At 31.3% G+C, this 12,247-nt stretch overlaps 1 protein-coding gene across 1 annotated transcript; it reads right to left on the minus strand.

Moving 5' to 3' along the window:
- Positions 1 to 1,148: 1,148 nt before the first annotated feature.
- Hip14 (Huntingtin-interacting protein 14) lies at positions 1,149 to 12,245 on the minus strand. Its single transcript, XM_001809934.4, has 7 exons — positions 11,901 to 12,245; positions 11,310 to 11,849; positions 11,092 to 11,259; positions 7,457 to 7,819; positions 7,238 to 7,400; positions 5,924 to 6,168; positions 1,149 to 2,067 (listed from the first exon to the last, which is right to left on the minus strand). The coding sequence occupies exons 1-7, from the start codon at positions 12,048 to 12,050 to the stop codon at positions 1,822 to 1,824; spliced, it is 1,875 nt and encodes a 624-aa protein (XP_001809986.1). The 5' UTR covers positions 12,051 to 12,245; the 3' UTR covers positions 1,149 to 1,821.
- Between the last annotated feature and the right edge of the window lie 2 nt (positions 12,246 to 12,247).

Genomic DNA, 12,247 nt, shown 5'->3' on the forward strand with positions numbered 1-12,247 from the left:
TTTATAACAGCTCAGTTTGAGAGAAAATACGACGTTGGCGTTTTTATAGTTTTGAAACAGCTAATAGGTATTAATAATGTTGTTGCTTATTCCATGGATACGAATAGAGGTAGTACACCTTTATTCTATAAGTGGTTACTATGGTACATTATTTGATTTAGTTATTTTTTATTTTACTAATAGAATAACCATTTAGTGAATTTTTTATTCTTTTGGTGATTTTTTTATTCTATCCGTAAAAATATTTAACAAAAGTATATATGCAATACAAGAGAACAAATAAGAAAAAACTTTGTATTATATATAAAGAAAAGTTGGCATTATCTGCTCGTGAACACATCACTGGCAGACAATGAACAACTTTTCTTTACTTGTATAATAAACTACTATTGTCGGCCTAACTACGTTGTCAAGACTTTATCTTACTATAAACAAATGTGCTATTTCACTATTTAAAATCAAGAAAAAAAGTGCCGTTTTTTGATAGTTGCACACAATAGATATTTACCTAACGAGTTGGGAGTTGTTTTACAAACAAGTTAAGTACAATATTTTTGTAAAAAACATTTTTTTGATAATTTAGTTCTTTTTGCTGATGGGTTGGTATTAACAGGTCAAACAATCAAAAAATTGACATGAACTGTCACTTATCACAAAAAAGTATCGTTTCCATCTCAACGGTAGCGATACCATCCTACTAAATGTCCCTAGCCATTGCAAAGTAAAAAACACCGCAGTGCGTTCCCCACACGCTGGAGCTGAAACTTATGTGCCAGCAAACAGAAAAAAATGTTTGAGCGCAGGACCCTAATTGTTCATTTATCGTTTTTTTTTTCGTAAAACATCTCCAATCAACTCAACTGAGTTGTAAAAATAGCCAAGAAGATAAAAAAAACATTTTTTCGGAAACTGCAAATGATAATAGGAGAAAGGCAAATTTGGATTTCTAAAGGGTTTTAAATAGCATACATTCAAGCATGGAGTTCTCTTAGGTAATAAGAAACTCTACCGCAGATCTAAAATCGATAAATTCAGAAGAAAAAACTTTATTTCGATTTATTTTTTACTTTTAGTAATTTCGAGGTCGAGTAAAAATGTAAAATTGTATGCATGTTGGGGATATGGGATTTAACTTAGAAAAACACACATTTTAGTGAATGTAATGTAATTATTACATACAAAATATAATAGGTACAATGTACAATGCAAGTAGTGTTTAATTATAAACATTACTGTAAAACGTGATGTTATCTACATTTTCGCTTAAAGCTTATTACACATAAAGCCAACACGCGCAAAGAACATACTAGTAAAAGGCTAAATATTAGCTAAATGTCTACTCAATTAAAAAAAAACGTGATATTTTTGATTTAGAGCAACAATTTAAGTGATTTTTTAGTGAAGAAATGTCAAGTTTACACCGAAATTGTATGAATTAGAATGACACTTGATTTTGGTGCATTTATCGCATTATCTAAGTACATGCCAAAGTTGACTAGATTGAAAATGCTACAGCATGTACGTGATAAGAATTATTGTAGTTAATCATTATTTATTAAAGTATTTTTTACTAAGTCTCTAGATATAGTGAAAAATACTTTTAGCAGATTGATAAAATTGAGGCAAAAATATTGATCTCTTTTTGCATCAATTAAATGAATCCTATTGAAACTACGTATTTACAATTAAAATATTTACATGACACTTTACGGAAGCAATGCAAAATAAAAAGGAATGTTTCTGCTTAGAGAGCTAACTTTACAAATTGACAATCATTCAATGTCTCAGTCATAGCTTTGGATTATTATTTTAAATCAATATTTAAACATATTGAAAATTCTCTTTGTTTTTCAAAAGTGGTTGATGTTCGATATTCTTATCTAAATCGTAACTCGTCAACCAGTCTTTATTTTCCGGTTTAAAAACACCGAAACAAGTGCAATCGAAAAATTCAAGAATATTTTTTATCGGACCTTTTGAAAATGGACTTTTCCCGCCATTACTTACAATGTAACTGTAGCGCCCTCTGTTCATTCTTTCGTTCGTTGTCATACCAAGACACGAAATCTGAAAAATGATTCGATAAAGAAACACAGAACTAAATGGAGGACTAAATGCAAATAAGGTCAAAAAAGCAAAAAAATAGAAAATAATGTGTAGTTTTTTTAATGTCTAAGCACCTTTGCAATCTACATTTTTTGGTCAAAACTTAGCTTTTATTCGCGAGACTATAATTTAATTATAATTTTCCTACGACACTATTCGAAAGACTTCAATTTCACACATTTACTAGGCCCGAAAGTTGACAACTAAAAGTTTAAGGTTTTGAAAGAATATCAAAAAATGAACAAAACAGGGTGTTTTATGTAAAAAATATAATTTTGCATTGTAACATTTTTTGGATAAAATTTTTTTTTGGGATTAAATTTTGTACAAATTTATTTGAATTTTATTTTAACATACCGACATTAACGTTTTATTCAATTTTGTCACCATTATAAAAAATTTTGGAAGCTCTCCCTCCAAAATTAATTTTTGGATCCGTCCTTAGTTGCTATTCTGTTTATCTGCAAGGAGAGCTCAGAAGCAAGACAACTGTGTGAACAAACGTAACAAACTTTGCAGCTTCCTTTAACAAATAACCATTTATTTAAACTTTAAAAATCCAGAACTTTAATACACAGGACACTGTTTTCGGCGGTCCGCCGACATCACAACACGATGGATGGAATCTACTGTTGGCGTGAAGCATATACTCATGAGCCAGTTACCAAAATAATGCAAATTGCAAATAAACTTTTAAATGCAATTCAATAAATAATAATAACAATAATAATATTTTTAAAACTCCAATGCACTCCATGCCGAGGAGAGTTTTTACTTTTTTATAGAGAATTTAATAATGTTAGCAGGTCTTTGTTTTCGACTTATAAACAAAACTTGACATTTTAGTGAAATCTTAAAAAATTCTTATCTTCGTTATTATAAAAGTACACATTTAATACAAAGACAATATACAAGCACTTTTTTACATAGAATTTAATAATGTTATCATTCGTTTAGCTGTAATATCACAATACAAGTTGTATTTTTTTAAATGAGAATCATAGTTTTTTTGAACTCAAAACAATATAAATATAATTTGATATTTTTATATCCCATTTCAGTTCATAGCAGAATTGCAACAGCGCATTTGAATTTTTCGGAATGAAAAATCAAACACAAATTGAGAGTTTCTGTAAAAGAAAAGTATTTAAACTAAATCCAATTTGTGCTCCATTTCACTCCAAAAAATTCAAATGCGCTCTTGCAAAATGGGATATATAAAAAAGATTCGGGGATTCCCAACAAAGATACACTGGTTTGAAAACTACTCTTTGAATTCCGTTTTCTTCAAATGTTGGCTAAATGTTAATGTTTATTGTTATTTTATCTATACAGGGTGCTCAAAAACTGGCGCATCAACTCAGTGGTACGTTATTGAGAAGCAAGTGCAGATTACGGGAAAAATGTTGAAAAAATACCTAAAGTCATATTTTAAAAAATCTGAAGCTACAAACTTATTGTGTTAACTTTTTTGGTATTCATTATTTTTTAATGTTTTTATGCTTCACACAAGGTAATCGTTCCCTAACAAAACGATGAATAATTATTTTAAAATTTTCTATCAGACTTTAGCAGTTTCTTTAATTTAAAAAATTAAAATTCATCAAAAAAATCACAAGTGTAGATGTGCCAACACTGGCAATTATTTCCTAGGAAACCGTTTCAAAATAATTTATTTTTATTGTTGATCAAATTCTATTCAGAAATAAAATTAACTAGACGCCCTCTGGTGATGACTTTTGAACTATGTCGAAAACAGTAAAAATTCCACATTTAACTGACATTTAATGAATTGTTCAACAATTTTGCGTGTATAGTGTTAATTACTTACAATAGAAAGAATCACTTTAAAAGTACGTGGTGGTAAAAACCAGCGTTGACTTTGGTTCTGTAGTTTTTCGTGGTATAAGGTGTTTATTGTTGGAACTTGAAAGTGGATAAAAAGTGAAAAATATTTAAATTTTGATTACAAAGTGTTATCAAACAGTTGTCTAATTAAAGATTATAAGTAATGGATCACAGCGAACATAAAGTTTGGCTCAAGAAACCTATAAATTAGTGAAGTGTGTGAATTTTAGGTTAGAATTTTTCACTGAAAAAATCATGAAATGCTGCGGTAAATCTACAAAACTACAATAAAGATTAACAACTGCTGATACATTTAAGCATAAATTATGCCAAAAGGTAGGCTTTTCAATGTCTTTGTAGTAATTTTCCAATAAAGAAAGTGAACCAAAGAGTCATTCGTATTTCGTGTTTTCCTCGTCATCTCTCATTTGTCACCATAAGTTTCTTGCATCAAAGATACAATAATCATTCCGCATAGGCAATGCAATAATTGTGAAGCCCCAAAATGCGTACAACGCTCAAAATATCCGAATAAACATTTTCCCGCCATTTATAGTTACTGTTTTCGACCTAGCTCAGTGGCGCCCCCAACGGTAATTTTATTTCCGAATTGCGATCACGACTATTTGACAACGTTGCCACATATCATTTATCTAAAATCCGTTATTTATCAATAACTTTAATACAAAGAATTTTTTTACTATTTTTACCTTTATATGTAACCAATTTTCTACCACACACCATTGAGTTGGTGTGTCAGTTTTTGAGCACGCTGTATATTTTTGACAAAAATATATTTAAAATATTTGCAAGTAGTTGGCCATGGGAAAATTATTTCACATAAAAGGTGTGAATAATCTAGAAATGTTGTGAACGGTTATTAAAGTAAAAAATGTAAATTTATAAAAATTAGCTATGTTAAAGTTATTTTCAATGAAACAAATATACGAGCGTCGCAGATGTTAATTACACAAAAAATATGCAGAAAATATTTCCAAAATAGTTTTTCGCAAATATTTCAAAACTAACTCATTGTCAACGAGTTAGTTTTGCATTTAGACGGCTCATTTATGGATTTTTCTTTTAATAACATTTTATTGATTTTTTCTATTTTCTCTTCCTCCACCTTATCCTAAAGAAATGTTCTTAAACTGTTTTTATTTGTCTTTTTTTCAATCGAAACCTTCATCAATTTTTATTTTTTACATTTCCTTGTTTTGATAGAAATCTTGTTTTTATCAATTTATTAATATATTCAAAAATGGGATTACAATATTTCTTCGTATTCTTTTACTTTTCCCTTAAATATCTTTTGACGCCCACGACTTTTTTCAATTATAATTTCTCATGTAATAAAATCTTTTTTTTTTCATTAGTCGAATGAATTTTTCTTTGTCTATTTTGTTTCTACCTTCATTCTTAGTGCATGCATTTTCTTTTGTTGTTAAATAATATTAATTAATATTAATAAAATATAAAATAATGCAATTTCTTTCAATTTTTTTAGTTGCATCTTTCTTGCTCTTTTTGTATAATTATTTGTCATTTCTTTCAGTCAAAAGCCAGTGAACACTAGAATGTACAGGTCTTTATTCTTTTTATACATTTTTATTTGGTTTTAACTCGTTTGTTAATTTTTTTATCTTGATTCTTCTACTTCATTTTTTCCCAAACTTCCACTTCCAACTGAATTATTTTACAACACGACGCGTTGGAGTTCTTTTAACTATATTCAAAATATGCATTCTTAGTAAAAAATAAAAATATCAATTTCTGACATTTTGTTAAAGTCAAAAATTCAATACTAACAAAAAATCATCGGATGAAAATGTTAGATTTCACAAGTCAACAATAAATTAAGATATAAAATAAAATTAAATTAAGACAAAACAATGAATTAATTTTGATTCTCATTTGGCCTTAAATGTTAGTCCTCCGTTTTATTTATTTTATTTTTTTCATTTCTTACCTGATAAAGTTGACAAACAAACAATGTGAAGACCCAAACACAATGGAATAAAGTATTGGCAGCAACCCACGCAACCCACGTGTCACACTGCGCAATTGATAAAACAAATTTCCAATAACCTTCAGATGTTGTGACGTTACAAGTAGTTTGGTTTTGCCAAAATTTCACAGATCCGTACAACATTTGACAACACATCATTACTAAACTGGCCAAAAAACCGATGAAATATTTGTGATTTTTAGCACCTGAAATTTTTTTAGTGATTGCAGGTGCTTTAACTCGACCTTCAGTCTTGGCATACAATCAATTAATAATTAATTAATTAATTTAATTAATATCAATTGTTGTGGTAGAAGCCTTATTTTCCGTTTTTTTAATAGCCTTTTTCATTATAAATGAATAGTTTTAACATTTTTAAATAGCCCAGTCAAATTAGACAAATCGATCGAATAACTTTATAGAGTTGGAGTTTTTTTTTAAACATTCCTTTACACTTGGGAAGACGTATATCAAAAGTTTCCGAGGTTGGAGGGCGAGCTTGAGGAGGGGGAATAGGTTAAAGCAGTTTTTTTATGGTTTTTTGCTTATATCTCGAAAACTATTACACCTATCAATTTTTATCTTTTCACCAAAATTAAAGCTGATAAAATTTACTACAAAATGGTTGTATGCATTTTTATTGTAGGATTAACCATAAACGAGTTATAGGGCTGGAAATGAATAATTATTTAAAAAAATGTGCTGTAAAAGCAAAAACCTTGTGATTTGAAAACCTGACAATAAACTGAATTTATTGGGTCCAACACTTCATTAGAGGAAAAGGGGGAGACATGGGGGTCTCAGAAGTTTTCAGAGCCGTCTTTAAATGCTGCATTTTTGTCTTCGTCTCAAATATTGAAAACTGAACTACAGTCTTGTTCAGTAAAATACAGGCTGATTGAGATAAAATAAAGAGCCTGAAGACCTGCCGATGCAACCCAAAAAACAAATTTCATTTAAGACTTTGATCCGATTTCAATTACGATTTGCAAGTTGAATCCAAGTTATCTATCATCTTATGTCACACTGACATCAGCGCAGAGAACGATCATTAGTGTCATTCAGTTCTCGCGGAATGATAGAAAAAGTAGAAAAGCCTTTTCGTTGAAAAGCCTAATATTGTTTAAGTTGCATAAATATGCAAAAATTATTCGCTGCGCTCACTCGTTTTGGCAAACATTATACTCGTTAAACAAAACTGACTATGTAAACACAAGAATATGCCAAGAAGGTCGAGTCAAAAAATATCACCAAGTTTTTTTAAGTTTTACTTACCTATACAATTAGCAACCCACGGACAGTGATGATCAAACCTTGCGACACATTTATTGCACACTGAGCAATGCTTAGATCTTAACGGTCTTCTCACTAAACAAGACGAACAAAAAGTCGACGGTTCGAAACCACCTGAACCTTGTTCGGCCAATTCAATTATAGTCTAAAATTGTTGATATTTAATTATTAATGTGAAAACTCAATGTTTAGGTACTTTACCCTAAATCTCAGCTGTTGTGAAGTTGAAATAACACCAGCATCACCTAACCATGACTTGAGAAAGCAATACCATAATATTCCTGAACTAGATAGGAAGACGATTGTTGTTATAATGTTTGTGGCTGGCATTATATAAATAAACCATGTGAAATACATCCATAATTTTGTTGATAAATAAATACTAAGAGGTAGAAGTGCCATTAATCTATCGTCGTATAAAATTTGACCGGCATAATGCAAAACTATGTATAAGCACACTAATAGAAATAGCTTGATTAAAATTATTAAATTTGTGCCTAAAATCGAACCAGCGATGTAAAATGCCATAAAGGGGGTGCCTACCATGCACCACCAGCGTAATCTCTGAAAGAAAAACATACAAGGCTAATAGTTTTTGAAAATTGGGAGAATGAAAAAAGAAGTTATAAAAAGACACCACTCTCACATTTTTAGCAACAACGCAATTACCTAAACAGATTTAACTGCATTTGAACAAAGATTAAACTGAACTTGAACAATGTAAAAATTAAAATATTTATAGATTTCGAGCTCATTTCTAATCGATAAAAATTTATTGCGAAATTTGTTACCATAATGTCGACAGTAACAAAATCTTTAATACTTGATACTCTAGTGACAAATTTAGTGTCAAGAAAACCGACTAAAACCAATTGTGAAAAGTGCCAGTTGGTTTTATAGCTTTGAAACAGATATTATACAAAGTAAATGTATTTTTACAATTAATCAACATTGTTTTTAGAATGTTAGGTTTTGTACATAAACAATGCTAAGGAATAATCTAGATAGAAAAATTATAATCGAAAAGAATCTAAAGATAGGTTTATAAAATAATTTCATGAGTCTAGATTTCAAATCTTCAGACGTCTTTAGAACCGAGTCAGAGAAGGATCTTAACACAAGTTTAGAGAAGAAAACAGAAACAATGCTAAAGAATCATCTGGAAAAATTCTAAACGAAACTAGAGAACTATTTTGAAATGACGTAATGTGAATTTAAAGAATGTAGAAGTGTTTGTAATAGTTATTTATGTACCAAGGGCATTATGATGATATTTATATTCGAGGGTAACAGTTAAAGTCGAGGGCCTCCGGCCCGAGATTTATAAAATCGAGTTATGCCCGTGGTACATATATAATGTTTTATTTTCCACTTGTAATATGAAAATTAATTGATTTATTTTTGTCAACATTAGTACGAATTAGCGGGCGTAATCATGATGTCCGCTTATTATGTCCATAGGGCATAATGAACAGGTTTATATAATGCGTATGTGATTGACGAAAAGAATCAATAATATACAAGTGGAAAATAAAATACTATTATATCGGGTGTGTCAAAAGTCGCAGCTAGATAAAGATCCACAGAACACTATTTTCGATAAAAAAAAAATCACAAAACCTTTCATTTGGTTGAAATCAAAAACAAAAAACCAAAAGTATTATCATGGTAACATTACTAAATGTTACCAAATGTTGCTCCACTTTTAAAATGATGTTTTTAACTCATTTTAAAAACCAAAGGAAATGTTTTCCTACAAGTCTTTTTGAAAAATTAGATAATAATTCAAGAAAACATTAATATGGATCATTAAGTTAATAGATCTGTTTTTCCTACAATTCCACATTAAAGTATGCATTTTTTGCTACTTCTACGAGCTGCTGCATCTTAAAAAAGAAGCAATGATTTTTTTTATTATTTTTTTAACGGGTAATAAGGCCACTAGTATCCACTCTCAAGAGTGTATCCGCGACTTTTGACACACCCGATATAGCAAAGGCATGATGACAGTGTTTATATTCAAGAGCAGTATTTTACAAATCCGAGGTCCTCCGGCCGGAGATATGCCAGAGGTTCATACAATTTTTACTTTTTCACTTTAAAGGTATTATAATTATTAGTTATTACTGAGAAAAAGCGTATTTACTATTTATAAAATGAAGTGTACTTTATATTATAGTATATTAATATTATATTATTTTTATTTGTAATTTTTCAATAAAAATTACGACACTTAAAATTTGGAGAAGAATACTGGGTGTATCAGAAATACGTATGTTAATTTTAACAGGTAACAGAGCTTAACAAATAAAGCATTTTTTCTATTTGTAATTTTTCAATAAAAGTTTCGCAAATTTACTTAAAATTTGGAACAAATAACATATAGAAATTTGTACCCGCCTATGGGTACAAAAACAAGAGTATCGAACTACTTTCGTTGTGACAGAAACGGACAATTTGAACAATTTAAAACAACAATGAAAATTTTAGTCATGAATACACAGTTCTTATTAAACACTGACCGGCTAGGTATAGGACGTATTGATATCATTACAAATATCGATGTTCTTTCGATGCCGTTAAGAAAGTAAAGTCGTTTCATTTGAAAAAACTGAGTTAGAGCCGTTTTTTGATAACGATTGTGATAAAATTCTACCGGAAAACTTTTGAAGATTGAAACAAAATAATCTATTGGCAACACTGAATAACTGGCCTCCCTGCTAGCTAGTTATATGGAGCCGTTTCACCTGACTGCCATGCCGGCGATCGTCGGGCGGAAGTCTATGACAATTGAGTTTGAAATGTTGACATTTAAATTTGATAGTTAAAAATGCCAAATTAAGATTTCAAATTTGTTACCAGCCTGACGACAAAAAAATACAATCTTTAAAAGTCACCCGGTACTAGTCTTGAATTTTGATAGTTGATAATTCTGAAAATAATATTCAATAAAAAAAAATTATCCACTTATCCCAAAGGGTTGTGATATTTTAAATAAACTATTGAAATGATAATTTCAACATAAAAATTTACATAATTATGTCAAAAACTGTGACAGATAAGTACCAACAACTTGAGTAAATTTTACGCAGTTCAGGAAGATGAATTCAAAAATGCACTAAAAATGTGTGGTTACTTTTCAAAATTTTTAAAATAGCGCCAATTTCTAGTAATTTCGGAAGCTCTGCCATTTTGAAAATAATTTATTTAAACTCAGAATTTTTAAACCTATAGGTACATTAGAACTTAAAAAGTTTCTAATGTAAGCCCTAAAAAATCACCCTGTATAAGACAATTTAAAGAATGTTCATGAAAGAATGGACTGATCCAGAAATACTGAGTCTGTTGGCAACACTGAACTTAAATTTTTAAGGATACCAATGAAGTACGCTTCCAGTTAACAACAATTTAACATTCTTGTGGGGTTGTACGTCAAATAATTGTCAAGAAAAATCGAATTTGGTTCCAATTTTGCAAATTACGAGCACAAATCTGTTGCCCACAGACTCAATATTTCTGGATCAGTTTGTATTTATTTCATTTTTGCGGTCAATGGTCTTTGGGAAGCCCCAATATTACGTTAAATAATATTTTATTTACGTTGTTTTTTGTTATTAATGTTTGCTTATTTACTGTTTTATTTCCAAAACGTGGAGAATTATACCGGGTGACTTCTAAACATTTGAACGAATAAAAAAAACGAAAAATGTTTGACGCCAGGACGGTAAAAAGGATCCATCAAAAAGGCTGTGCTTTAGGAATTCGTACCATACAAGGACATTTTAAAGCTAGGAGAGCAAACACCAACTTGATGAAAATAAATAAAAACTACTTACCTTATCTTTAGTAATTTTCGTAAAAATATTTCTTGTATGCCCACTACTTATCGCTTCTTTAATCCGTTCCGCAACTTTGGAACCTATCCAAATAGCCCCTAACTGTGTTTGTAACATCGACAGTGGTGTATCTCCCCTATGATTAGGTACATTTAGACTTGCTTGTCCCTAAAGCAACCTTTCAACATAACCCAAATGCATACTCAAACCCATCTCACCTGAACAATCAACGTTGAAATAGCCGACGTATTCCTAGCCAAAATCGCCCAATGTAGTGCTGTATTCCCTTGCTGATCTGTCAAATTCGGGGATGCCCCTAACGTCAACAACAATCTAGTCGGATCCAAACTACAAACTTTCCAACACGACCACATCAAAGGCGTCATGCCGGCCCTATCCACCAAATCGGGACTAATCCCCCTTGCGATAAAATACGCCACAAGGGCCGTGTGTCCAAACTGCGCTGCTAAATGTATGCAAGAACAACCCTCAGCGTCTCTGAGCGTCGGATCTGTGCCAGCGTTCATTAAAATCACCACGGCATCGAGGTGGCCTTGGCGGGTGGCCCAGTGAAGGGGGGTTGCATTTAACTCGCCCCCCACAGCGTCCACTTCAGCTCCCTTCTCGATAAAATAACGAATAATGTCTTTGCGGTTGTTGATAGCCGCCCAGTGGAGCAAAGTCACTGTTTCGCTGTCTCGCTGGTTGACGTTATAGCCGGCTTCGACTAGTTCTTTGACGCGGCCAAAGGCACCATACTAGGAGTTATTCGGCCGTTAAGTGAGGTTTTATACAAAGGGGCTACTTACTTGAGTGGCTTTGACGATGTCGAAACCGCTGTAGTCGTGCTCGATTGCTGGGACTGGTGGTTCTTTGGATATTAAACTGTGGCAATCACGTTCGGTGCCAACACAACCGCCGGCACTCGCAGCAGCTGCCCCGCAAGCGTTTTGGTACATTTTTAATAGATCTTTTTAAATTTTTGATCATTAAGTTTGACAGGAGAATGACACAAACATTAATGCAAATGGAGGTTAGGTTTCAATATAGGAACTCTTAAGGTTTCGGACTGGCGGAAATCGATAATTCGTGACGAGACGAATAGCTCTCCGTTAATTAGAATGATCATTTACACATTTTAGCAATATTTGAGTAC

Source organism: Tribolium castaneum, chromosome 9 (assembly GCF_031307605.1).
Source record: "Tribolium castaneum strain GA2 chromosome 9, icTriCast1.1, whole genome shotgun sequence".
In the NCBI taxonomy this organism is placed as follows: Eukaryota; Metazoa; Arthropoda; class Insecta; order Coleoptera; family Tenebrionidae; genus Tribolium; species Tribolium castaneum.